The 25,507-nt window shown below is 35.4% G+C and overlaps 2 protein-coding genes and 1 long non-coding RNA gene across 6 annotated transcripts in view; 1 reads left to right on the forward strand and 2 right to left on the reverse strand.

The window, feature by feature from the left end:
* The window catches only part of LOC131737441 (uncharacterized), a 67,103-nt gene extending 45,928 nt beyond the window's left edge, over positions 1-21,175 (reverse strand). For 2 of the 4 annotated variants that reach the window (XR_009329048.1, XR_009329046.1), the window contains exons 1-3: positions 20,255-21,169; positions 18,764-18,841; positions 15,684-15,844 (exon numbers count right to left, since the gene is read on the reverse strand). This is a non-coding gene — a long non-coding RNA (uncharacterized LOC131737441). Of the gene's footprint in view, positions 1-15,683; positions 15,845-18,763; positions 18,842-20,254 lie in introns of all 4 variants that reach the window. The other 2 variants (XR_009329047.1, XR_009329049.1) reach the window with 2 other exon arrangements.
* LOC117414821 (transmembrane protein 72-like) lies at positions 1,223-12,049 on the forward strand. The gene is made up of 5 exons (XM_059026336.1): positions 1,223-1,417; positions 6,877-6,943; positions 7,678-7,749; positions 9,415-9,554; positions 10,655-12,049. The coding sequence occupies exons 1-5, from the start codon at positions 1,348-1,350 to the stop codon at positions 11,074-11,076; spliced, it is 771 nt and encodes a 256-aa protein (XP_058882319.1). The 5' UTR covers positions 1,223-1,347; the 3' UTR covers positions 11,077-12,049.
* A 1,584-nt stretch (positions 21,176-22,759) lies between the features above and the next one.
* LOC117416198 (C-X-C motif chemokine 9-like) lies at positions 22,760-25,109 on the reverse strand. The gene is made up of 4 exons (XM_034027274.3): positions 24,950-25,109; positions 24,495-24,624; positions 23,983-24,069; positions 22,760-23,499 (listed from the first exon to the last, which is right to left on the reverse strand). The coding sequence occupies exons 1-4, from the start codon at positions 25,014-25,016 to the stop codon at positions 23,382-23,384; spliced, it is 402 nt and encodes a 133-aa protein (XP_033883165.1). The 5' UTR covers positions 25,017-25,109; the 3' UTR covers positions 22,760-23,381.
* Positions 25,110-25,507: the final 398 nt, after the last annotated feature.

Consider the following 25,507-nt stretch of genomic DNA (forward strand, 5'->3'; position numbering starts at 1 on the left):
GCAGTTACTGTAGTGTATTTATCTTTGTGTACCATATTCTTGAAAATGTGAACATAGGTATTTTTCTTTTTTTTTTTTTGTCATAGGCATACTTGCCAACATTTGGAAACTGTTCAGCGGGACGCTCGTTATATGCATCATACACATGGGAGAGTGCATACGCAAAAAACACTATCATATAATAGTATCCCCCCACCTCAACACCAGACGACCAACATGGTAGTAAAAATAGACATGACGAAGCGTTCTCAGCTTTGTATAAGTTAGTTATCAGCAGATGTGTCAGCCGCACGAAGAGCACAGCGTGGACACCGATTTATTATTCTGCTGTACGTTTTAACAGTTGTGCTTCGTTGTTCTCTGTAGTATAGGCCTACAGTAATATACCATGAACATGATAAAATTACATGTCTATACACAAATGGTGGTGTTTATTTTTTATTAGTAGCCTATTTAGTCTTGCCATTTAGGGACCAGCAATACATACAATCGACTAACGAAAGTGCAGTTTTCTCTTTCTCAGAAAGTTTCTGAATGGTGGTTGCAGTCTGCAGCACAACACTAGATATACATATATGCACCTCTATTAATGAAGCAAAACACATTATTTTAAAATAAAATACAGTGCATGGTGGGATACTATTGTATTAATTTCCACTGTTCATTGCACTTCAAGGAACTGTAAACAAACTATTCTAATAGTGTGCGGACGCATTAAGCCCGACTAAACATAAGAACATAAGAAAGTTTACAAACGAGAGAAGGCTATTCAGCCCATCTTGCTCGTTTGGTTGTTAGTAGCTTATTGATCCCAGAATCTCAACAAGTAGCTTCTTGAAGGATCCCAGGGTGTCAGCTTCAACAACATTACTGGGGAGAAGGTACTTCACAACTTTGAAGGTACTTCAACAACATTACATGAAACGGTACTTCACAGTGTGAAGTTTGTTAGAATGGTTTTGAGTACGGTTCTCGAGAATGGTTATGTAGTGTGGACAGGGCCTTGGGGTTACTGTATACAGGTAATAATTAAACAACCTTTCAACACACAGTGGTGAGTTTGGTTTTCTTCATCGCCCTCAGACGGCTTGGAAGCAGAATAAACTGGTTAAGTTTGGTGAAATCTGAACATTTTGTGATTAATGGAGTGAGACCCTTGTTTGCAAACAGGAAACCAAGCATTACTGGAATGTCATCACCAACAACAAGAACAAATATTTTGAGACAGGTTTTGTTTTTTCCATAAGTAAGATTCTGTAAATTATTTTTCTTCCTTCATATGCCTGCTTTGCAGTAGGTGACAGGAAGCTTTTTAATTGTTGAACAAAAAGCGTAAGGTCCTTTACAATGGAACGAGCAGTTGCCTGGATTGTTGTGGAGTGCATTTGTAGAGTCCTTGGTATTTCTACAGCAGCAGGTAGGAAGGTTGGTGGCAGATTTATGCAAAGATAAAAAAAAATATATTAAATACAGTATTTAGACTAAATGTGAGTGATAAATGTATAAAGCATCTTTATTATTGTGACACTTCTGATTTAAAAATATTTTGGAAAGAGAACAGTTATGTTACACTACATAACCTTTTGATTTGTTGGATGTGAATCAAAACTTTTTAATTATGATGTTTGTGATATTTACTTTTTGATAAATACACAGGTGTATTCTATTTTAAATAATAATTTTAAATAAATACAATGAAATATATAAACGTACATTTTTTACTTTTATACCTAAAAAAGAGCTATTTCCTGAAGCAATTACGATGTATGGGTCATTCTACAGAAATGGGACAAATTGAGTCCCCACCTATGCAATATACATATGTATATATCTGTTTTAATTAACATTTAGCAAATATATATATATATATATATATATATATATATATATATATTTATGCAAAATTAACATTTAAGGGTGATTTTTTAAAAGTTCAGTGTCCCCACTTCCAGCTCTTATACTTTCTCATCAAACCAAATGTATTTTATGTAATCATTTTAAAATATGACAATATTTTTTTAAAAAGGAATGTATGCTGTTGAACTACTATTTTAAAATATATATTTTTTTATTTTTGAATAAAAAGACATTGAAAACCTGTCCCCAGTTTTCAATGTCATTACCGTAACAGACAGTGTATGTTTATTGCCATCTAGTGAAAATATGCGAAAGGGGCGTTCACATCGGACGCGGGGTGGCAGCAGCAATTGTTTTCAATGAAGGCGGTCACACGCAGCAGCAGAGAGAAGCGGCACCCCACCGCACCGCAGAGCGGTGCGCAGGAGATCAAATATTTTCAACTTTCGCCGCGCCGTGACGTAAACTACCAGCAGCCAATCAGGGGAAAGTAGGAGGCTCCTTTGTGAGGAAGAAATAAAAACAATTAAATAAATTAAAATGGAGGTAAAGCTCGTGGTTATGATTTCAGAGTTGGATAATACAATATTAAGTAAGTTTGAAATCTGCCTTCATCAAACCGGAGCGCCTGTATCAGCCAATGATATTCGCCGTACCTTTTTGTCTTCGGTATAAAAGCGTTTTCCCTTCCCGCTGACATTAAATGTTTGTTGCTTGGCAACCAAAAGTCACTGTACATTCAGTTGTGATGTAACAACAGACTACCCACTGACTTTCCCCTGTCACTCCCCTGCCACGTTTGGTGTGAACAGTGGTCTGCGGCGACTAGAGAGCGGCGCGCAAGGAGGTGGCAGGCTCACCAAGTTCCGTGTGAAAGCCTCTTTGGCCACTCCTTTGAGCATGTGATCATAAGAAGAGAAATGGCCACATGGGGAGTAGATCAGTTTCAAATATTTCTTTTAAAAAAATCACTTCAAGTTTCTGAAAATCATTGATTGGGTTTGGTATGCGTCATTACTGTACGTGCTATAATGTTTTATGAAACAAATAATTATAGGTTAGAATTATTTCATGATTTATATGTTCAAAGTTAGGCAAGGTCAGAATGTATAGGCCTCAGATTTTTATAAATTCATGAAAATGCTTAAAATTGTCATTACCGTAACAGTCATTACCGTAACAACTTATTTAGTTTCGGTAATGACAGAGCTGTTACGGTAATGACACTTTTTGGAAATACTTTGTACTAAATTAATGTTAAATGTAAATTCATTTGTTAGTATTTTCTTTGAATGCAGAATGACTAGGGGAGGGGCATTAATGCCCTTTAAGTCCACTCCCATCTGCATTACTAGAAAATTGATTTTATTTTGGGGTGCATATTCCCTTGTAAGATGGCCTTGTGATTGAAATACTTGCCTATGAATCGTAGTTAATATATAATATAAATATTTTGCTCTATTTAACAATGCCAAGATATTTAGTCAGTAAGCACATAAGAACATAAGAAAGCTTACAAACGAGAGGAGGCCATTCGGCCCATCTTGCTCGTTTGGTTGTTAGTAGCTTATTGATCCCAGAATCTCATCAAGCAGCTTCTTGAAGGATCCCAGGGTGTCAGCTTCAACAACATTACTGGGGAGTTGGTTCCAGACTCCCACAATTCTCTGTGTGAAAAAGTGCCTCCTATTTTCTGTTTTGAATGCCCCTTTATCTAATCTCCATTTGTGACCCCTGGTCCTTGTTTCTTTTTTCACTTTGAAAAAGTCCCCTGGGGCAACCTTTTAGAATTTTGAATGCTTGAATCAGATCACCGCGTAGTCTTCTTTGTTCAAGTCTGAATAGATTCAATTATTTTAGCCTGTCTGCATATGGCATGCCTTTTAAACCAGGAATAATTCTGGTCTCTCTTCTTTGCACTCTTTCTAGAGCAGCAATATCCTTTTTGTAGCAGGGTGACCAGAACTGTAAAGGGTTATGTGAGGTGAAATAGTCAGTAAAGGCCACAACCCCATCAAATCCAATAGGGTAGAAATGCACACAATAAAGTGGCTAGGCAGTGCATATCATAATGCTTTACTCTATTTAGACTGGCATCTACACACCGCACGCAATGCGACAAGCAAATGTGTCGTAGGACAGACCGCACCACGACAACAACAAAAAAAACTTATTTTCTTTTCCGTGTGCCAAGAGGACTTTGCTGCCCTTCCTCTGACATATGTTTTTGTTTGGTTTGATTTTCGTGCTCCACAAATCTCATACAGCGCCTACTGCTCTCTATACTCCTAACTCACCTCGCCTCTGGGCTTTCAGTGCGTCCGCTAAATAGCCCGATGCACGGCCGGTGCTCATTGTGACCCTCATTGTCATGATTGCAGCTCATTGTTTGTGCGTGTTGAGTAATTTGCATTACTCTTAAGTTTACATAGGCCACAGTGCAAAATAATTGCCTGGCTGCTGGGCAATCTGGATTTTGCAGCCACAATTGTTTGCACTATGCCTATCCTTACATCAGCCCCAGCGTGTTTTAAAGTTTTACGATTTCCAATAAAACCTATTTTGGAATCTGTGTATTGTCATTATACATGGTTTATTTCTTTACATATTTATTTTAAATCACTGTTTAAATCTTTTAGTGTCATTACCGTAACAAGCTGTCATTCCTGTAACTGTAATGTCCTTACCGTAACAATAGTTATTTTAGTTAATAAAACTGCAGCAGCATTGGCAGGAGTGAAGGGCTCATATATATATATATATATATATATATATATATATATATATATATATATATATATATATATATATATAATTTTATTTATTTATTTATTTATTTATTTAAATAATTTGGTATACTTTTAATCATTGCTAACATATTTTTAAATAAAAAATATCAGTACAAAACCTGATAAAAGTGTCAAAACTAAGTTTAACTTTAATTTAATTAGTCAATAAATATGAAAATCTTTTGAAAAATGGAATAAATATTTTCACTAATGTGTAATGTTCTAATGCCTAATCGATTTTAATTTTATGTATATTTCTCTTTATATCACAGTTTTTAGTTGTGTTACAGTAATGACAGATTTATGTGCTAAAACATTTTTGAACACAAATATTGAAAAATACATTAAAATTTCGGCTGACTTATGTTATATGCAGTTAAAAAATTTTCTTATTTAATTTTGGTTGTTTCACTATAAAAAAAGGCCCAATTTGTCCTCTTTCTGTAGAAAGACCCGTATACAACATTTTTTGTCCCATTGAAAGGAGCTAAACTGTGTTTACTAACATGTCAACAGATTTTCTTTTTTCAAATAGTTTATATATAGCAGTACATATTATATTCACTTTTTTTCTCAATTCTGCAATTAAATAATATATTATTTATCTCTATAACCACTAGCCCAGATAACAAAATAATTATAAATGTGTCTGAAAAGTGTCACACAATGTATGTGCCATAACCTTCCAGTGAACTATGTCTAAAGCCATTTATTATCGTAATATTATCGTTATTATAAACTCCCAAGAAATAGAACTGACTGTTCACAGTTTGAAATGCTTTTCAATAAGTGGGATTTGGCACACTTAGTGATACTTTATTTGTTTGTACTAGAAGAACTTACATTTCTATAAACTGATAAAAAAAAACAAAAACCTGTAGAACTTACAATATATAAATTCATTTTCTGCACTGTGGTAGAAATAAAAATCACAAATGAGTTTCAGGTGTTGGAAAGCAGTTGAGATCTGGAAGACATTAGGGATGCTGGAGTACTTTACACTATTTAATTCCTAAACATGTTGTTTGTTTAACCTGTGTTTTACACACTAACTTACTGTTGTAATTGTACTTGTTTAAGACCTATTGTTAATGAATCATCTTAATGGAACAAAAACCTTATCCTTGCAATGCTGCAAATCAGAGTCAGCTGCTCTACAAGATGTTGTGGAATAGTTTTACACCCTTCTCTTGTGCTCTCTTGTACAGAGTGTTTTTCTGTACTCATGAATAGGCTTCTTTGTTTAAGGGATCAGAACATGGTGCAAAACTTGCAAACTCACCTCAGCATCGTGCTATCCCCACAACAATGCTTATTATACATAAGAGGGAGGAAATGGACAATGCCCATGTTTTTTCTAAAAGTTAAATTGTTTCCTTTTGCTATTTAAGTTTTATTGTGCAATGCAAGTTTTAACCATGATATCACGTAGGTTGGAATTTATATATTAGTTATTGTATTTCTTGCTCTTATTGTATTACTTGTATTGTAACACTTGAAATGTATTTGCTTACGATTGTAAGTCGCTCTGGATAAGGGCGTCTGCTAAGAAATAAATAATAATAATAATAATAAATATATGCTTATGTTCTGAGTAATTCACATGGTAATGAGGTTCACGTATTTATTTATTTATTTTAACTGTGAACCTCCTTAGTCAACACTATTGCTCCTGATCAAAACCATTATGATTAAGTTAAATACAAAAATCATTTTTTTAATTAATTCATTCTATAAAGAAGTTTAAACATTCAATATTTGACATTGTGGCACTGATAAACTCTACAGCAAACCACATTGAAGTGTTACAGACCCTGACCTATTGTGGATGCATTGGTTTTGCTTTGCATGCCAGGCCTCCAGACAATACAATCATGAAACTGTTCTACAAATCACAGGTAGCTATATAGAAAATGTTATTACATTTTTTCAGATTACTGTAATATAACAAAACAATGTAATGCTTTTAGAAACAGCATAATTAACTGTTTACTTTATATTCAGTAAACATTACAGTATAGTGACACCATAGGGACTTTTTTTTACTGAATACATCTCCTAATTTCGTTGTTACTAGTTGCTTTGATCAGTTTTCATCAGATCTGTATGATCAATTAGATATGTGACCAAAAATATTTTATTTTGTTTTGTTTTTTTAATTGAATTTTCTTAATTTGAAAAATACATTTCCCTTTCCTTTCCATCCCAAAACATCTTGAATTAAACAAAGTTCTTCTGGGAGTAGGAATAGAAACCATCCTTCAGGGAGAATTCAAAAGTCTTGGTGTCTATCTTCTGTGAGTATTAACTTAGTGAACATATTCATACAGAAAAGCCATCTGAACATGTAGTTGTTTTAAAATGCAGGGTGGGTAGAATAACTAATGTTTGTACATGGATATTTCACAGTGTCAAAGCTTACCCAAGATCTTTTCATGTAAGCGCAGTACCAAGATCTATTGCAGTGATGCAAAACATGCCCTGCTGAGTGGTTGTTAAATAGAATGTGTTTAACATTCTGGCCTGGAGTTAAATTTGCTACCTATTAAATCTGTAACAGTGTTAATTAGCTTGATTTACATCATGTCTCCTTTTTACAATCTGTAAGTGATTTCAATGTTTTCCCTAAGAAATTATGTTTGTGTCACAGTCAGGGATCTGGGGACTGACGTAGATTTCAGTGAAGTCTAGAGATACATTTCAGCAGTACTATCTAGAATGCAGCAATAAATGGTTGACAGAGATGGCATTGCATGTCTGTGAGGAAGTCAAGTGGATTAAAAAATAGTGTAGTAATCTGTTTTATGGCCTCAAGCAACAGGACCTGACACCAGAGTGAAAGGTTGTCTATTAAATACTCAAATCTTATTTTGAAATACAATCTCTTTATTATTATACCCCAATAAGCTTGTTGTTTTAACATATACAAATATATATATATATATATATATATATATATATATATATATATATATATATATATATATATATATATATATATATTCATTTAACATATGCTTTCCTTTGTAAGTATTTCAGCAGCTGCCGTTAGTGTTTTTGAACTTTCGTATTTCATTGACTTACTGCTGGGGCCATTTTTCCCGTGAGTATATATCTGTTTATTATTGCAAAGGAGTTTTGTACATGCTTTTATTTATCTTGCAAACCATTTACTTTTAAAATCACAAACTGTAACAAGCACACACTAAACAAGCATTAGAGTCCTTCTCATAAAGACTCCAAATTCATGTTTTAATATCCATTCTATGAAATACTATTGGTAGTCAGTTAAAAACACTTTGTTTTATTATGCTGCAGTTATCCTTACAATGAGACTGAACATTCTTAATTAAAAAATAAATAAAAATTAATAAGATAATAGAGAGAATAAAGAGTTCTTCAAAAACAAACAAACAAAAAAACAACTCCCATTTAAAGTGGGGTCTAGCCTGGGTATCAGGTATTGCTTCATTGAGATACTCTCACCATACTGGTTTAGTAAGCGAGATGCTTCCACTAGAACTCGGAGACTAAGTGGGGTCCTGCTTCATTAGTGAATAATAAGACGTGGGAGGAGGTCAAGTGGCCTGCCCATGGTCACAGGCTGAGTCGCTGGCTGAGCTAGAATAACAGACCTTAACAATAGCAAGCAGACCAATGCCCTACCATGAGTAATAATTCAACATTCACCGACAATACACCACTTCATTTGAAGTTTAATCACTTTCTTGCTTTTAAAGAATGTAACAATTTGACACAAGTAAAAACAATTCGCTGTTTTCCCAAATGAGTCACAATCTGATGTGCCCTGAACTACACCACATGATTCATGACTCGGTTCAAAAGAATGGCTAGCCTCAGCGATTTTGCTGGTATTTTCAGGTCTTGTCCAAAATGTATGAAGCCCTAAATGTTTTTTTCACTATTGCTAAGTTTGGAAAAAGAATAGATTAAACAAACATTTCTGTATGAGGAAATGACATAATTTGAACGTGAAGCTAACTGCTTTAGATCTATATACAGCAGAAACATTTAATATCTGGAATGTGCAATAAGATCAACCTATATATACATATCCTACCATTCTCCCATTAATTCCCTTTCTTTAAGGTGTGTTTCATACTTACTACAGTGCATGATAACACGATCAAGCGGAATGCTTTACCATTTCAATGGTTTATAGAGATTATAAATGTGAAAATGTACACATTTATTAATAAGTATATCATACTTATTGTCATGTAATTTAAAACCATGTTTGCTTATATCTAAAACAAAGTGTCTGGGGTTTTTTTTCTAGAAGTAAAATTTGAGAGAAGAGGTCCTTGTTCAGAAATGATTTATTATACAATCTACATAAATCCAATGAAGTTTCTTACATTGTGCAAACGAGACATGGAGTTACTGTTTTGTTTTAAGCATGTATAGTGGTAATTCTACATGCTGTAATGAACCTGTTTTATAGTTAAATAAAGGAAGGGGGCCTGAATACTGAATTAAGACAATATCCTTTTCTTTCAGTAGAGGGCCCTCTCTTCTAATTTGTGGAACAAGATTAGCCATTTTTGTACAGAGCAGTGATTTTATAGGCAGGGTTAATGGACTGGTTAATAGGTAACTTATAACTTATAAGGCGTTTACATAGTCACAAAAAGGTATTTTAAGAACTGTACTATAGTACAATATTATGCAGATTAAGTTTTACTGTTGTGTTTTATATTACATATTAAATCACTTATTTATCAAATGTAACCTTTCTGTATTGCAGCTGCAAGTCTGACTCCACACTTTCTATCCGATGGACAAAAACAGCTAGACTGGGTGGCTTTCAAAAGTTTTTAGCCTATACACTGATGTCTGTTGTGTGTTTTCTGCACCCAGTCCTGGTGTGGCATGCTACTATTCCAGGTAACGTGAAGCATCGTAAAAACAGACTGGGCAGAGATGCAGCAGGTTAATTCACACGTTCTGTAAATACTCATGTAAAATGATTTTGGTGGCCTCAATCAGACCTCAAAACCAACACACAGTTGTGGCATTGAATAGCAGGGGGTGCTCAGGTCAAGACAACAGTATGTAGTGTTATTATTATTTTTTATTATTATTATTTATTTCTTAGCAGACGCCCTTATCCACGGTGACTTACAGTTGTTACAAGATATCACATTATGATATACAATTACCCATTTATACAGTTGGGTTTTTACTGGAGCAATCTAGGTAAAGTACCTTGCTCAAGGGTACAGCAGCAGTGTCTCCCACCTGGGATTGAACCCATGACCCTCCGGTCAGGAGTCCAGAGCCCAGAGTGTTAGCATTGAATATTTGCACACAGCTATCATAGTTTTTGTTTGTTGGTACTAAAAGTCACTATAAGGATTTTTTTAAAGCCACTGTAAGGATAGAGTTTTGTAACTTTAACATTCAGTTAATGGCACTGGAGTAAACATCTCTGAAAATGCTGCCTATAGTCTTATATTTCACACCCAGTAAAATGAATATTTAACAGCCCTCTTCCGTGAGATATCCAGTAGATTTATTTTGAATCGTCTACATTTAATAAACTGCTGTATCTCTATCCCTAGATTATTGCCTCAACTAGCCGAGTCTAGATTTTTGCCACTGCTAGCTCAGATACAGCACCTCAACTCATTTAGAAGGCTTACTACATCCACATAGATTTATTTACAGATATATGATTCATAAATGACACTTTTATGCTAATAAAATTCTAGCTGATGAGGGACAGTGTCAAAATAAGGGAGAGTCTTTCCAAATGAGGGATTGTTAGCACCTCTGATACCTGGCAACCATATGTATATGCATTTCTGGGAATGTCAAAACTGTCAATTATGTCTGTTTTACAGTATATTCTGTATTCAAGTGCTTAGGTTTACACTGAGGCCAAGTACAGCAGTCCAAGGAAAATCCATGCAAATGTTAAGGCTACATAAAGTACTGTAATGTCTAAGATGCAAACGAAAGCCTTCAGTTTCTTTTCTTTTCAGGAGCTATGCTTGTTACAACTGGCTTTTCCTACTTCATAATAAGTAAAAAGAAAAAGACAAAGCTGTCTAAAGACCCAGCCAGCCAATCTGCAGATCCTTCTGCTATGTTGGTGGATGTGACAGAAACTGGGGATACAGAGCAAACGTACAGCTTCAACAATCCTGTTAAAAAACAGAAGACAACTCCCTTAGCATACCTTGAGAGCATACTGAAAATCAAACCGTCAAAAGACAATGAGCCATCTATGCTTCACCAAAGCTTTCCTGAGGATAAACCACCGATAAACATGGGGAGGAAAAGACAGGAACATATTGAAGAGAATGCAGTAACAATGATTGCAGTTGAGTCTGAAAGCCTGTATAATCATGACATGGATCTCGAGGAAGATACTTCAGATACGACTCCCATCATCAGACCATAACATTCGTATTTTTTTAGGCATTGCTTTATATATTCACTGGAGGTACTGTATACCATTAAGCACATGTCAGATATATTCTGTACATGCTACTTACTGTACGTAGTCACTGAGTCACTTCCTAAACACATTCCTAAACACATTAACAGCAGTGTGGAGTAGTGGTTAGGGCTCTGGACTCTTGACCGATGGGGACACTGCTGCTGTACCCTTGAGCAAGGTACTTTACCTAGATTGCTCCAGTAAAAAAAAAAAACCCAACTGTATAAATGGGTAATTGTATGTAAAATAATGTGATATCTGTATAATGTGATATAATGTATAATGTGATATCTTGTAACAATTGTAAGTCGCCCTGGATAAGGGCATCTGCTAAGAAATAAATAATAATAATAATAATAATAACACAGTAATAGTAAATTTCAGTGTTCAAACTGAAAGCTCCAGAGAAACAAAACATATTTTAACCACCAACACTACTAATCTAGTTATAATTTACTGCTAGGACATTTGTGCAAAGATATAAGGGATTTCAGTGAATTTACCCAGGAACTGTTTAAACAAAATACTACTGAGTTTAAAAAAGCAGAACTAAACAATAACATTGAATATACCAGCTGCAGATCATAAGAGAACATCTGGACACATTTACCAGTGGTACCAAACAATGCATGTATTAAATAAGATCCTGTTTTATCATGAACTATCCTGTTTGCAGTTCAATCAAAGAATAAGCAACAAACAACACACTGAATTACAGAAAGAAAATTATCACTTAGTATCATTGTTATACCAGCTGAGTTTGATTCGTCTATTTTTCTGCACCAATCAAGTCTGTGGTGTAGTCAGTTTGTACAGATAAAATGGATTGTGATAATGTTTCTTGTGCCATTGATATCATAAATTGTTATAATAATAATAATAATAATAATAATAATAATAATAATAATAATAATAATAATAATAATCTTTATTTTATATAGCACCTTTCATAAAATATTTATGTTATGTTTCATGTCACAGACAAAGGTGAAAGGATTTACTGTATCCATAACTATTAAACGCTGCAATCAAACAATGCTGAATTACTTAATACAGTATTATTATTATTACAAGTTGCCTTTAGCCAATAAAAAATGTTTCATGAACTGCAACTACTGTTTTGTTTTGTATAGCTAACCATTTTAATTAATCTCAATGCCAAATATTGTTTCCCCCTGCTGGTTTCTTAGTGTTTTGGTCATGTCAGTATACATACAGTATATTTCTCTAGTTTACTGTATGTTCCCAAGATACAATCACATGTAATTTAGTTTTATCTAACAAATGTTTTGTTGATAAAGGCTATCTTTGTTTCTAAATAAATAAAGGCTCAAACAAAGCTCTTAATTCAGAAGAGAGAGGAGACTGGGACTGATATCACCTATGTCTGGGCTTTCTATGTAAACAAAGGCCAGCAGTTATACAGGGTTTTAAATAGACAATATATGTCTCAGTTGTTTGTCTTTTTATTCTTTTTTAATTCTGCAAATATGAAATAGGAAATCGTACAAACGTTGTAGAGTTGAATTTTGTTATGATTGCTATTTCAAACATTTGCAAACTTTCTAAAGGATAATGAGCCATTGTGGATTAGCTTCATGCTTGACTAACATGTCTACTGAGAAAGTTTAACTTTTCTATTCAAACCATGGTATTGATAGCTGTAGTCCTTTTACAAAAGTCAGACCATTAACAGTCTTTGAAAGTGGAGCTCTTTCATGGAAGCTCTGATTAATTTGGAACAGACAGTTTGTGTGGAGCCACAGTGAATGCACTTATCATTCTGCTGTAGGTCTGTAATTGTGGACTGTCTTCACACAACACTCTTCAGGGAGATGTAAAATACATTGATTATGCATACTGGTATTTCCTTGACTGCAATTGTAGCAATATGCAAATTTTGTTTAAGTTGCTTGTTACTAGTCCCACTTGAAGTGTCAAGCTGAAATATATAAATGCGTCAGTTTAGTTTAGCCATTTACTGAACTTTTAAATGCTAATATATTGGACTCTAAATTAATTTAGTTTCATATTTGTTTTGTTGTTACTTGAACATTTTATTGTATCTCTAGTACTTTCTAGATGAGGAGAACTGTTTTAACAATTTCGATTTTAATTACAGCATTTCTGAATGTTAATTTTACGTTTTCATTGTGAGTTGGCCTCCAGATTGTGCTCCTAGTGCACTACATTAATAGAAAAAAAAGATGTCCACAAAAGTGCAATTTTCTGTAATTCAATAAGCTGTGTGATCATTGGCACATACGGTATTATTATGAAAAAAAAAAAAAAGATAGAGATGGGGACTGTAAACCCAAGGATCACAGTGAGCACCTTACTCCTGCTAGTTGAACCTTGCACAAAAGATTGCCCATCTCAGCCCCACCCCAAAGTAATAGAAACAATGCCTGAACCAGTGACCCCTGCAAACACACTACAGCTCAATCTACTAATAGCTAGTAAGACATGGGATAAGCATTCATATACAGAATCCCCTGTGACTCTCAGGACCCTTTACACATGTTAACATGGCACAAAGCCAATTCCTGTCTCGCAAAGGGCATCGCATTGCTAAAACCATAGTGATTAAATGTTTTAATTTAGTTTTATTATTTGAGGCCTAACTGACTACAGTACAAAAATGCTAAGCAACAAATTATAGTTATACAGACATCAAGCAACACGTGCTGAGTTCTTAGATTAAGCTAAATGTAATACATTACAAAAACACAGCTAAATCCAATTCATACATCCAAAAAAAAAAAAAAAAAATCCCTAATAGAGGCAAGACTTCCACATTCTAAAGACCAGGCTCTTTAAACCCCCCAGGGCCACTACTTTTGTTTCGTCTGACCTTGAGCAACAGTCTCCACTTTCCTATTCATTAACAGTGGAAGGAGAGACGAGAACTGCCAAGGCATTCAAAATTACAGGCAGCCTACTGACATTCGGAAAGTGCTCTTTCCAATACTGGATTTGTATGTACAGTACATAGCACTTATTATAACAGGATAGCATACTTCAAAGCATAGCATTGCAATCTCTTTGTAAGAGGAGACTGCCATATTCTGCCTTTTCAGTTAATTATTCATATTTATAATATGTTTTGTATAACGATTTTATTAGCCTCATGTGCTCCCCTTTTAACACAAATGATTATTATAATGTTTTTCTAAAAGTGCTGCAATGCCATTATGTATGTAATAGTCATGCACACCATTCTAATATACAGTATAAATATAACTGCCTGATTAAAATGAACAATACACATAGTTCTATAGGACTAGTCACAAGTTTTGGTTTGTTTAAAATATATATTTTTTATCTTTGCCTTGTGTTAGTTTTTATCGAGTATCCTTTTACATAAGTTACAAATAGGCTGATGGCCCAAACATGTTTCCCATTATTCTTCTTAACAAAAGGACATGCATGCAGTCAGAGAGAAAATAATAAGATGCTGAGTCATGGAACTGGGTGTCAAACAGTGTGCTAACTGCCTTAAAAACAGGATATGAGAACTTTCCAAGTTTATTTGACATGACTTTAAAATAATGCAGTGCATTCGATTGATCCAAAAAGTGGCAGATCTAAATACTGCCAATGTTTATATCATTCACATAAGCTCTTTGCATATCAAATCAAACAGCAAATAGCGACTGTGTGTATCTTTGGTGTATTTCTGTCTGTAAAAATGTAAGAGGGGTCCTATTTTAAAGATTTACAGTACTGCTGTAAATCTGTTTTATTCAAAATACATGTAATATACCAAGGGAGTGCGTGCTAAACATAAGAATTCTGCAGCTCTGAGTGAATTGATCAGTACATGGATTGGGAAAACCATTGAAAACATCAGTGCAGTCTCTGTCTGGCTGTAGAAACATGCAGCACAAAACCAAATGGCTTTGTGTACTACAAGCACTAAAAGAATTCCTTGAGCCACGGTATTATTCTTCATCCATGAAAAGCTCTTATGAATGGAAGTAAACCATTGTATAACCCCTTTCACACACGGCTTAAGGACTGTATTGAATTCACTGCACATGGTTGTGTTTTGTGTGTTTCTTCCTTCAGTAGAACATATATAACAAATCCATAACCAATGCTTTATAATTGTTCGTCTGTTCCACGATCTATTCCTAAGGCAAGATGATTCACTGTGTGTATTAGTGAGCAATCAGATGTTTTACTAGTTATTGACTATAATAGAAGAGCACAATGTCTTAACGTTTTTTATTGCTTCAAAAAAATCACTGCTAAATTGCTTACAATATTTTCTGTTTAGTTTAGTTTAGTTTAGTTTAGTTTAGTCACTTTGTCTGCAGGGCCAGCACAGATACATCTTAATAGTGTGAGTACTAAAACAAAAAGAGACCGTTTGAATGGGTGTGTAGGTGATCACAATCTGATTCTTCAGGGCCTGGACTTTATTAGGAACTCTTAAGAAATAAAGTGTGTGTGTCATTGGGACATTTTAAGAAGCAGATTGTTGGACTAGCACTTGTTGGACTAGCACAGTTAGCAGCTATTTAGTAGGATCAACGTTTACAAAGGGTTATGATAGTGGGTACCTGAGCATCTTTATCCAAAACACTTCAGCCAGGAAATCAAAGTCCATTGTTTCTGACATCTTTAAGGAATGGCAAACGCACAAGAAGATAACTACTGATCAGTCTACTTGCAATTTGAAGAAGCTGCTGCCGAATAAGGGAAGAATGACTGATTCTGACACCTGAAAGACATCAATTAATATGCATAGTTACCCAAACAGCAAACACAAGTAGCAAGCAAGTTAGAGGAGAGAAGTGTCCACATCCTGCTTAAGTAAGGGTATATATATATATACACACACACACACACTAGTATATGTTTTGTTATCTTTATTCACCTTTTTATCAAGTATCTAATATATATATATATATATATATATATATATAGATATATATATATATATATATATATATATATATATATATATATATGATTAACATATATATTTTTCAAATGCTTATTTTGAATAATACTTTCCATTCAGCAAATCCTTAGCCACTTCATCATTTTTTTCAGCGGCAACTTCCTAAAATGTAATGAACTATCTTACTTTTTGGGGATGTTTGCAATCATATGACTACATCCTCTTAAAACAAAGCTAAATTGCCTAGAGGAAGCTGCTTGGAAGCTGGATTGGTAGGCTTCCTTAACAATCACATTACTCATAACCAGTGCTGCCATCCATGGAAGGCTTTGCTGATGTTTATGTTACATTAGAAAGTGCCACGGTGATAAGTACAAACAATCGTGCTGTACTTGTCTCACATACACTCTACCTCGTATCAAAAGCCTGACTATTTTCCCATAATATACTGCATAACCATATTAAAAGCACAAAAAGCGTTGTTTACAGTTGCAAACGTTTCCTTTTAATTTGTTGAAATGACAGAATATAAGGGTGTAAATCATTCTTAAATATATTTTTTCTTGAAACAGTCTGTTATCAAGTGACAAAATTTCTCATGGTAACAATTTACTGTTTACTCCTCTTCAATCTGGCGCTGACTGGTATTCCCTCCTTTTAGCGCGGATTGGTGTTACTTGGTCAAATACCTCGTGTTTAATTGCTTGGAGTGAATGTCAATCATGATGTTTGCTTAGAAGATGTTGTCTCATACAGTACCCTGAACTGAGTGGACAGAAGTCGGGTTTATGAATGGAAATGGACAAAGTATTAAACTGATGTGATAGTCCGGCATTGGGATTTTTTTTTTTTTTTTTTTTTTTTTTAATTCTAAACTCTGGAATTGGTAAGCATATCTGTCATTTCCTTATATGCATACTGTAAGAAGCGTGCTTATAGATACAAGATGCACATTGTTTCAGGTCGATGGCTAGTATACAGTTTAGAATTTGGTAAAATTGTTTGCTTGAAAATGTTGCCTGTGTTAAACTAAAGAAAAGCGTAAAATTAATGAGTGGCAAGACTTGCAGAAATTAATGTGTAAGGCATATAATGCGAGAAGGGGAAAAAAATGTCTTACTGGTAGCATTACACGTTTAATTTGATGTGGCAATATATAAAAGTAATTGTTTTGCTTTTAAAACCATAAACATATGTTATTAGAAAATCGTGAATGAACACCAGGTGAGCTGGATAATAATGTATTAAATTACCGTGTCTTCGGGTTACATTTGTCATGCATTAAGTTTGTCTTGAACGTAAGCCAGAAAGACATTTTTACACGTTTGTGCAAGCAGCAAGCACTGTATTGAAATGTTGAATTCAGTTGATAAAACATTATTGAACAAGGTTGAGTCATCACGAACGATTGGCAGTGGGTTCAGTTTGATAGTCAGTATCTGCATGGATGACTTGCCCTAGTATTGGCAATGGGGATCTGTTGTGTTGGGGAAGGTTAGAGTGATCTGATCTATTGGGAATGTCGACATGCATGATGAGAGTGTTCTGTGTGTTCTGCCTTGGCTTAGAGACCCTTAAAAGCATGATCTTTTCTTTCCCTTCTGTCCTCCATATAAATTGTCCAGAACAGGAAGCATGAGATTGTTGTTGTCAATTGATCAAAAGACATGTGGTTTAATTTAGTAGAGGAAAAGCAGTTTTCAGTTTTATAGAAATTGCTTACCGGTATGAATTGATTTTATTTGACATAATAAGCTTTGCATAGAACAGCAATTGTGTTTAAGAATTTAGCATGAATGGTTTAAAAGCCTTTGGAATTCTTTATTTTAAAAGAACAGATGTATATCCAGCCAATTAGATTCTTACTAACCTGGGGAATAGAATTGTGTTCCAGAATGAGTTAGGGAAGGGGACATTCAACAAGTCCAGAGAATGAACCCTTATGGGAAAGCATGGCTCCTCCTACAGCACCATGTGACGGTACTGGGCGAAGGAAGAGTGCACTATACTGAGACACCAACACCTATATCCTAACCAGGCTCACCCTTGCTTAGCTTCTGACTTTTCATTGTACAGAAGCTACTGTACTTGAAGGCACATGAATATATTACCAAACTAGCATTTAAAAAGCGTAACAGGTGGCACGCTCAGCATGTATGTTTTTTCACTTTTTTTATAGATACATGTGTTACTGGTGAGTAAGATGGTCCCACAGCTGTTGATGTATAATTGTTCAGGACTCTTTAATGATTTGATAAAGCAGGTGGGGAAGGCTGTCTCGGGAGTATGTCTCATTTATGCAGCTGTGCGATTCTCTGAGATTTCAACACTGTAAGGGGGTTTACATAGCTTACATTGTGGGGCTGTACAAGCTCACGTTATATAGCATGTTGTTGTAGTGCAATGAAGGAAGATAAAACGTTTTGCCTAAGTCTGCTTCTAAGATATTCTGCATCAAGACATCAGTGCTATTTAATCAATAAGCATCATATCAATTATCGGGTTTGAATTGGATGAAAATGTAACCTTAATCAACATATGCAAGTGTTCAATGCATGTTTGATTTAAAATAGAATATCTAATACGTGTGCATGTGAGGAAGGCTGCATGACATATTGGTTTCCTAGAAATGCACTGTTTATGTACCAGGGGTAGCAGATAATGGAGTTGCTTCTCGCATAAATTGATATTTTTATGGGAAGAGAAAAAAGTAGGCTTTTGAAGTGCTGAACTAACCTCCAACATTCCTGCAGGCCCTGGCCTTGTTTAGAGTCTGGATTTAGTCAAACCTCTTTGTTATTTCTCTGATGAAGTCTGGGAAGAAAATAATAACATCCGGTTTTAACAGACTCCCCTTGTATTGCCGTTTAAAGCACAGTACAAAACAAAGTTATAATTCTTGCCACCATGGGCACTTGCATGCATACATGTATATTCTTCTGCTATGCATTGTGTGCATGTGTGTCCACAAGGAAGACGGGCGTGTGAAGTTCTTTCCTTCACTAATATTCTGACGCTTTCGTCAGCTCTTCACAGCTGGCAGTGGATTAGTATTTTGGAACTTAAAGATGTTGAGGAAAATATCAGGAAATGTCTCCTTGTGTTTTGTTCATTAAGAGTGCATTTTGATATACTGGTTATAGAAGCTTACAGAGACTGTCACACATCTGTACATCTACTGCCATTGATCTTAATGCAATGATTACATACAGTAACAGCAGAATGGAAAATGTAATTGGTTATATCTCTTTTTTGTTGTTCATTGCCAAACTGATTGTTCTAATGTGCCGTTGGCATCAAACGCTTCCCACGCTTGAAAGCATTTGCTTTACATGTATTTTCATGTTTGGAGTGATTTTTCTGCATCTGTGCCAATTCACAATACGTTCATGGACTGAGATTTGTTTTCTAATGAGAAGCAATAAAGATTTAAATCTTTAGCGATACAAAGTCAACAAATAGATCCTAATTTAACCCTATATGAATTTCCAAATGCAGATCTCAGTCCACATTTTTTTTTTACCTTTAAATTGACAGTTGTTTGAGACTACTCTGGTAATGTGGAGATGTGGAGGAGTGCTGCCTGTATTTGTCAATAGGGGATTTCATTGGACTATTCAATCAGGATTGCTTAATGTAAATAAAATGACTATGTTCAAAATGTTTGCTTTCTTATTCTTGCAGCATAGTAGGGTTATGCAATGTAACCAGCCAGAAAAGGTAGTTCAGGTCTTAAAAAAACAACAGATTCTAATGAAATATATTTTCTTAATAGATAATGTGATAATTAAGGGCAATTTGGAGAAGAAGCTACACATTTCTTTAGATTTTAAAACTCATTTAAAGTCACAAGACTTTTGTTCAGAAAGAATATAGGGGTATTGTTACTTGTAATGAACAAATCTTGATTTCAGAAGCAGATAACGTATTGCAGTTTGCAGTCAGTTTTAAACCTAAATATTTGCATGTCAGAGCTCCTCAAGTTCTAACCACAATCAAATGAATAGCCAGGGAGGGTTGACAGGAGCGGATCCGATCGTTGGAATCTGACCTGGAGAAAGCTACCAGCTGTCCCTGTAACTCTTACATTTAATGCATACAGTATATTTTCTTATTATAATAGTTAACATTTTATTGTCTGCAGGTATTGTACAGGTTAAACATGGGCACATGGGTAACTGCCAAGATATACAGTATAGAGCTCTGTTATAAAGTTTAAATACTTACATGATTTTGGTGTTCTTGCAGTTATAGCGAAAAAAGTTATCTTTCTGTAGGGAACAAAGTCAATAGTATTCACACATTCACATCTGTCACAATTTCCATTACATGAGAGTAGATGTTAAAACTTCATGATGATTTGAACTTGGCTGTCGCCAAGGTAAGCACCAACTAAGATGTATCTTTACAGTGAACTAATGTGATCCATCTGCATCTCCATCCATTTGCGTTTCTTTCCATCTGATGATGTAGATATCCTTCTGCCTGGTGTTGGTGGCTGCCGTGTAATGCTGGCTCCAGGGATTAGCTTATTTTGCCTCCCCAGCGCATCAGCACACACAACGGCTTCGATGCTGGCTCCAGGTATCAACCACAGTGCGCTCTCCCCAGTGCATCTGCTTGACAACCTTCTGGATTGAACTAAGTAGGGTACATCGCTTCAAGTGGGCACCTTTCGTCCACGGTGTTTCGTCGACTAGCCCACCACACCTCAAGAGGGCTCGACGGTGATTCTGGCGTCCCAGCATCACCCCCCTCCGTCCCCCACTCAACTCAACTCAGCTTACTTACCTGTACATCAGCGTTTCTTTCTTTCTTTCTTTCTTTCTTTCCTTCTTTCTTTCTATTGTGCTTGAGATCCCCAACCAGAATCTTTCCTTCTCAACCACAGCCAGTTGCTGCTACTCTCTGCTGCTTCAGATAAGTTCTTCACTGTGCGACGCAACTCTTGGCTACTGAATCCGACGTCGAATAGAGGTTGCATTAGCCATCTGATGTATAATGTCAATAAATGTATTGCATATTAGATATATCCCTTACCTTTACATATATGCATGCTCAAGAATATAGGACATGCAGTTGTTGCTGGAAGTTTGGAAAACATTTCCGATCTTGTGTTACAGATTTGCATCTTGCTTTGCAGTTGTTCTGCACGGTATGTATAAACATACTGCATGCCCATATAAAGTGATTTCATAATCACGTGACTTACAGGAAATTAGAGCTTTTCTTACTGAGTTTGGCAAATGTTGCAGAAAGCAGCTCATTTAACTATTTATTTATTTCAATTTTTTTTTTTTTTTTTTTTTAACTCTTTAACAGTTACCAATCCTACTCAATGAAAACTGCTTTGGGTGATTATTGATGTGTTTATGTGTTTGGGTTGTCCCTATGCCATGTCATCTAGGTGTTGCATGCTAAATTGTTCATGTCATATTTCTCAATGATATATGAAGTGGCCACAATAACAATCATTGTTCCTTCACAATGCACAAATCTTGGCCCACAGCCTTTTATTGGTTTTACACTACTCTTTATCTTATCAAGAATAGCAGTGGCTTAGAAACGTGCCTTAATGAATTAACTATAAAACACTTCAAAATGTATCTTATGGGAAATAGATAAAAAAAATTGTAAAAAATCGAGCAAACCTACAGACTGTATAAGTTGGATTATAATAAGAGTCCTGCACTATGTAGCACAATGAACTTGTCATTCATGCCAAAAAAAGCATTTCTCTATCAGCTTGGCTTACATCACGTATCCGCCTGTCACATATATGCCCTAACCGTCATGATCAACCTCTTCAGCTATGTTGGTTTATTATTGAACAGAGAAGATTAGTTTAGAGATTGTAGATCCTACCAAAGTTTTCATACACTGTGTTGTATGTGCTCCATGCGCTACCATTGCTGGTAGTGTCACATGAGCTGTTCAGTGTGTTGATGTAATTAAATCATGTTCGCCTGCGGGGCATATTCACTTCAACCTCCGTCTCGATCTCCTGCCTGTCACTCAGCAGCGAAAGCACGCACCCACACGGCAGACGGCTACCTTGTCACAAGCATCAATACCCTGTATCTTTCTAAACAAGGGATTTAGGGGAGCTTCCTAATAAAAGCTGAATCTCAAAACAATAATTGTGTGCATATAGTAATTGTTACAGCTGTGCATAATGGTATTTAAAACAGGATTGATTCATCCGACTTTTTACATATCCGCCCTTACTCTGGTCCCACCGCAGTCGGATATGCGCCGGATTACTGTGTACTAAAGAGATCACAAACAGCGTTCCTGTACTAGTAGTGGGGGCTTGTCCTCAAGAGCAATCCATTTATCTCCCCGCTGATTACAGAATAAGGATGCTGGATAAGGAGCACACAAGAGGAGTGCTCTAAGAATCATTCATTAAATAAATGTGTATGGACTGTAGGGAGACATATCTCACATCACAAAGGGTGGGGTTGCACCATTTGGGTTCCTCTGCAGCATGTTTGTGTATGAAGTATTTAATCCATGTATAGGTTGATTTGTAAGATTAGAACCAGGGTACATTTTCTTTTAGTTTTCTTTTTTAATCTTACTTGTGCTGCATGTTATTTGGTAAGGACTGTCACTCAATCTTATAAATTGATATAGACAGACAGACAGACAGACAGACAGACAGACAGACAGACAGAAATAACGACCATGCATGGAAATCTGCATAGTAAGTACAGAAAGCAATGTCAATCAAGTTATTTTTGGTTTTATTTTCAACTGAACTTACACAAATACATACAGTTTTAAAAGATTTTAAGCATAACATAACAAATTACATAAATATAAATATGACCTAAAAGTTACAATTACCTTATGAAAAACCCTGAAACCAGCAGGTAAAATGAGTTGCTTATCATTTTTATACTGTTGTATTTTGCAGTAATGCACACATAACACATTTCTGAATTGTGTGTGTGAAAGATTTCAGATAGACACTTGAGACTGTAACTACAGTATTTCTACACATTTGGCAGTCTCTGTGCTCGTCCAACCTGTTCCACCAGTGAGCCTCGACCCTGACTGGAAGAGACTATTACCCATGGTAATGCTGGTTTTGTACAGCATCCAGTTCTCTCCAAACATTCTGTCAGAATGTCCTCAGGTTTTACATACAGTTAAGTTAGTCCAGAATATCTTAAAGTGCATCTCAACATAAAGTATCATCTAAATCAATGTACAGTAAATGATCTCTTCTGCTGTCTCCCAGTTCCTATTTGAATCAGCAGGCATCTTCCATTCCTTTCTGTTTGCTGCTGCACTCTTTTTCTTCTTCTTTCATGGTTTCTGTTTCACCCACAAGATTGCTGAGGATTCATGACGTTTCACCTTTTTGGTTTTGGGGGGTCCTTGCCATGGAGCTCTTTTTCTGTTTCTGTTTACGCCTCCTCCTTACGATGCATTTATTCTTTCTGCTTTCCTCTTTATTTATTCTGAAAGAAGAGAAACACAAACATGTTAATGCTGAGAAGGACTGGATCTCAGCTATGACTACTGAACTTCTCACACACTAATACGAATATGTCATTTTCTTTAGCACAAATAGTAGTTTACAACAGTCTGTCGCTATCATTAGAGACACTTCTGTCCCAATACTATCTCAATTGCACTGGAGGGTATGCATACTTTTTACAACCTAATGACATTTCTGTATTGATTTTGCTGTTGTTGTTGTCCTATCACAGCACAGCACAGCATGAGTAACTGGAAGCCCCTCTTCCTTCACACTGTGAAGTAGCATCCATTTTGGGTTGTCATACAATTTGTATTTATTTGTATTTATCAAAATCATGATTTGAGCATTGAGTTTATAGAATTGAAAGTAGCCTTTCACTTGAATGCCTGACCCCTCACCCTGACCAGTTGGCAATGTAAATATTGATTCAGTCTGTAACACACAGTGAAAGTGCACTGACCTGTTGTTCCAGCAGTTGATCAGCCGTTTGCCTTGTCTGCCATCTGGACTCAGACACTGTTGACGACCTGTCTCTTTTACAGTTAATCTAAACATAATGAAATGAAAGGAATTGTTAAAAAGAAAACCCTAATCTGATTGGTTTTTGCAGCAGTAGCTAAGATTATCAATACATGAATAATTTTTAGGTAAACTAATGCATCTTTGGATACAAAACTAGTAACAAACACTTTAAGCTTGTTGCTAGTTTGGTAACAACATAAAGAAATCAAATATCACTTCAGTAAACATCTTGATAAATCTGTTTTATAGAAGTAGTCATATAAAAGTATTAGTTGGAAAAAGGTTCAGTGTCATAACAATATTGACTTGATTCAAGTTATATTTCATAAAAGATCAGATCGTTCCGAATAATATTAAACAAATATCATTGTTACGATTGAAATCCAACAGAAACCAGTGTATCATTCAGTTATATACAATAGAGAAAGGACGGATATTCTAGAAACTTACATGATTTCATCATTTTTGCAATGTGTTCCCTTTTCAGTTATAGTAAAATCCACGATTGGTTCTCTAATGGATTTTCTGCTTTGTAGACACTGGCATCTTGTTGGGACATACACTGCTTCTCCAAATCGTGCTGTGAAAAAAAGGAAGATAATATAGTGCTTTTCTGAAGATAATAGTATAGTTACTTTGGACTGGACATAATTACTGTAGTTACTTAAATGTTGTAATTTATTACAACCCTAATTATTCTATTTGTAGTCTGAAATGGCTTGCGTTTGATTTCGTTTTTTTAACCTACCATCTTAAATTTCTACTTTAAGCTTCAGAGGTTTTGTGATACTCAAATGAGCTGTGACTAACACTCATTTCACTTGTTATGCAATGCATATTAAGTGATTAATATGAATATAAAAATCAGAAATGTTAAATTACCAAATGCAGATTTTAAATCTTACCTTTAAAAAGAGGAGTGCAAGCCATTAATGCCAATACAAGGCTCAGTGTTTGAAGTGTGGGGTCCATGGTAAAATTAGAACGCTGAAATGAATTTCTTTTCTCCTACAACTGAACCTTTTTATTGTGCACATGGCCTGTCCCACTGGGTCACATGGCTTCCCGGTATTCCCCTCCTCTGAGAGTGGGATTTCCAGTTTTTATTTTTTCTTGGTGCACCAGCATGCCGCCTTGGGCATGATTTATATGATGAGATCATCTGGATGCATTCCAGAATCTGTCTTGTGATTTCCTATAAACCACACAACCTTTTGGGATGTTTGATTCCTTGCCTCCACAGAAATACCATCCTGTTCAAAATGATTAAAGTCTATGAGTCATTGGATTCCCACTGCTAAGAGTACAGGAGTAACTGTTGCAAACTATCACCATTGTAGTGCCACATTGACCAAGTTTGAATTTAACTGCGAGTAGCTACAAGTTTTGAAACAAATGCCTGTGTGTAGCAGTTCAGTCCTCGTTCATTCCTTTGCTCTGTTTTTTAGTTGACTCTTTAAAAA

This window comes from Acipenser ruthenus, chromosome 7 (genome assembly GCF_902713425.1).
Source record: "Acipenser ruthenus chromosome 7, fAciRut3.2 maternal haplotype, whole genome shotgun sequence".
Taxonomy (NCBI): domain Eukaryota; kingdom Metazoa; phylum Chordata; class Actinopteri; order Acipenseriformes; family Acipenseridae; genus Acipenser; species Acipenser ruthenus.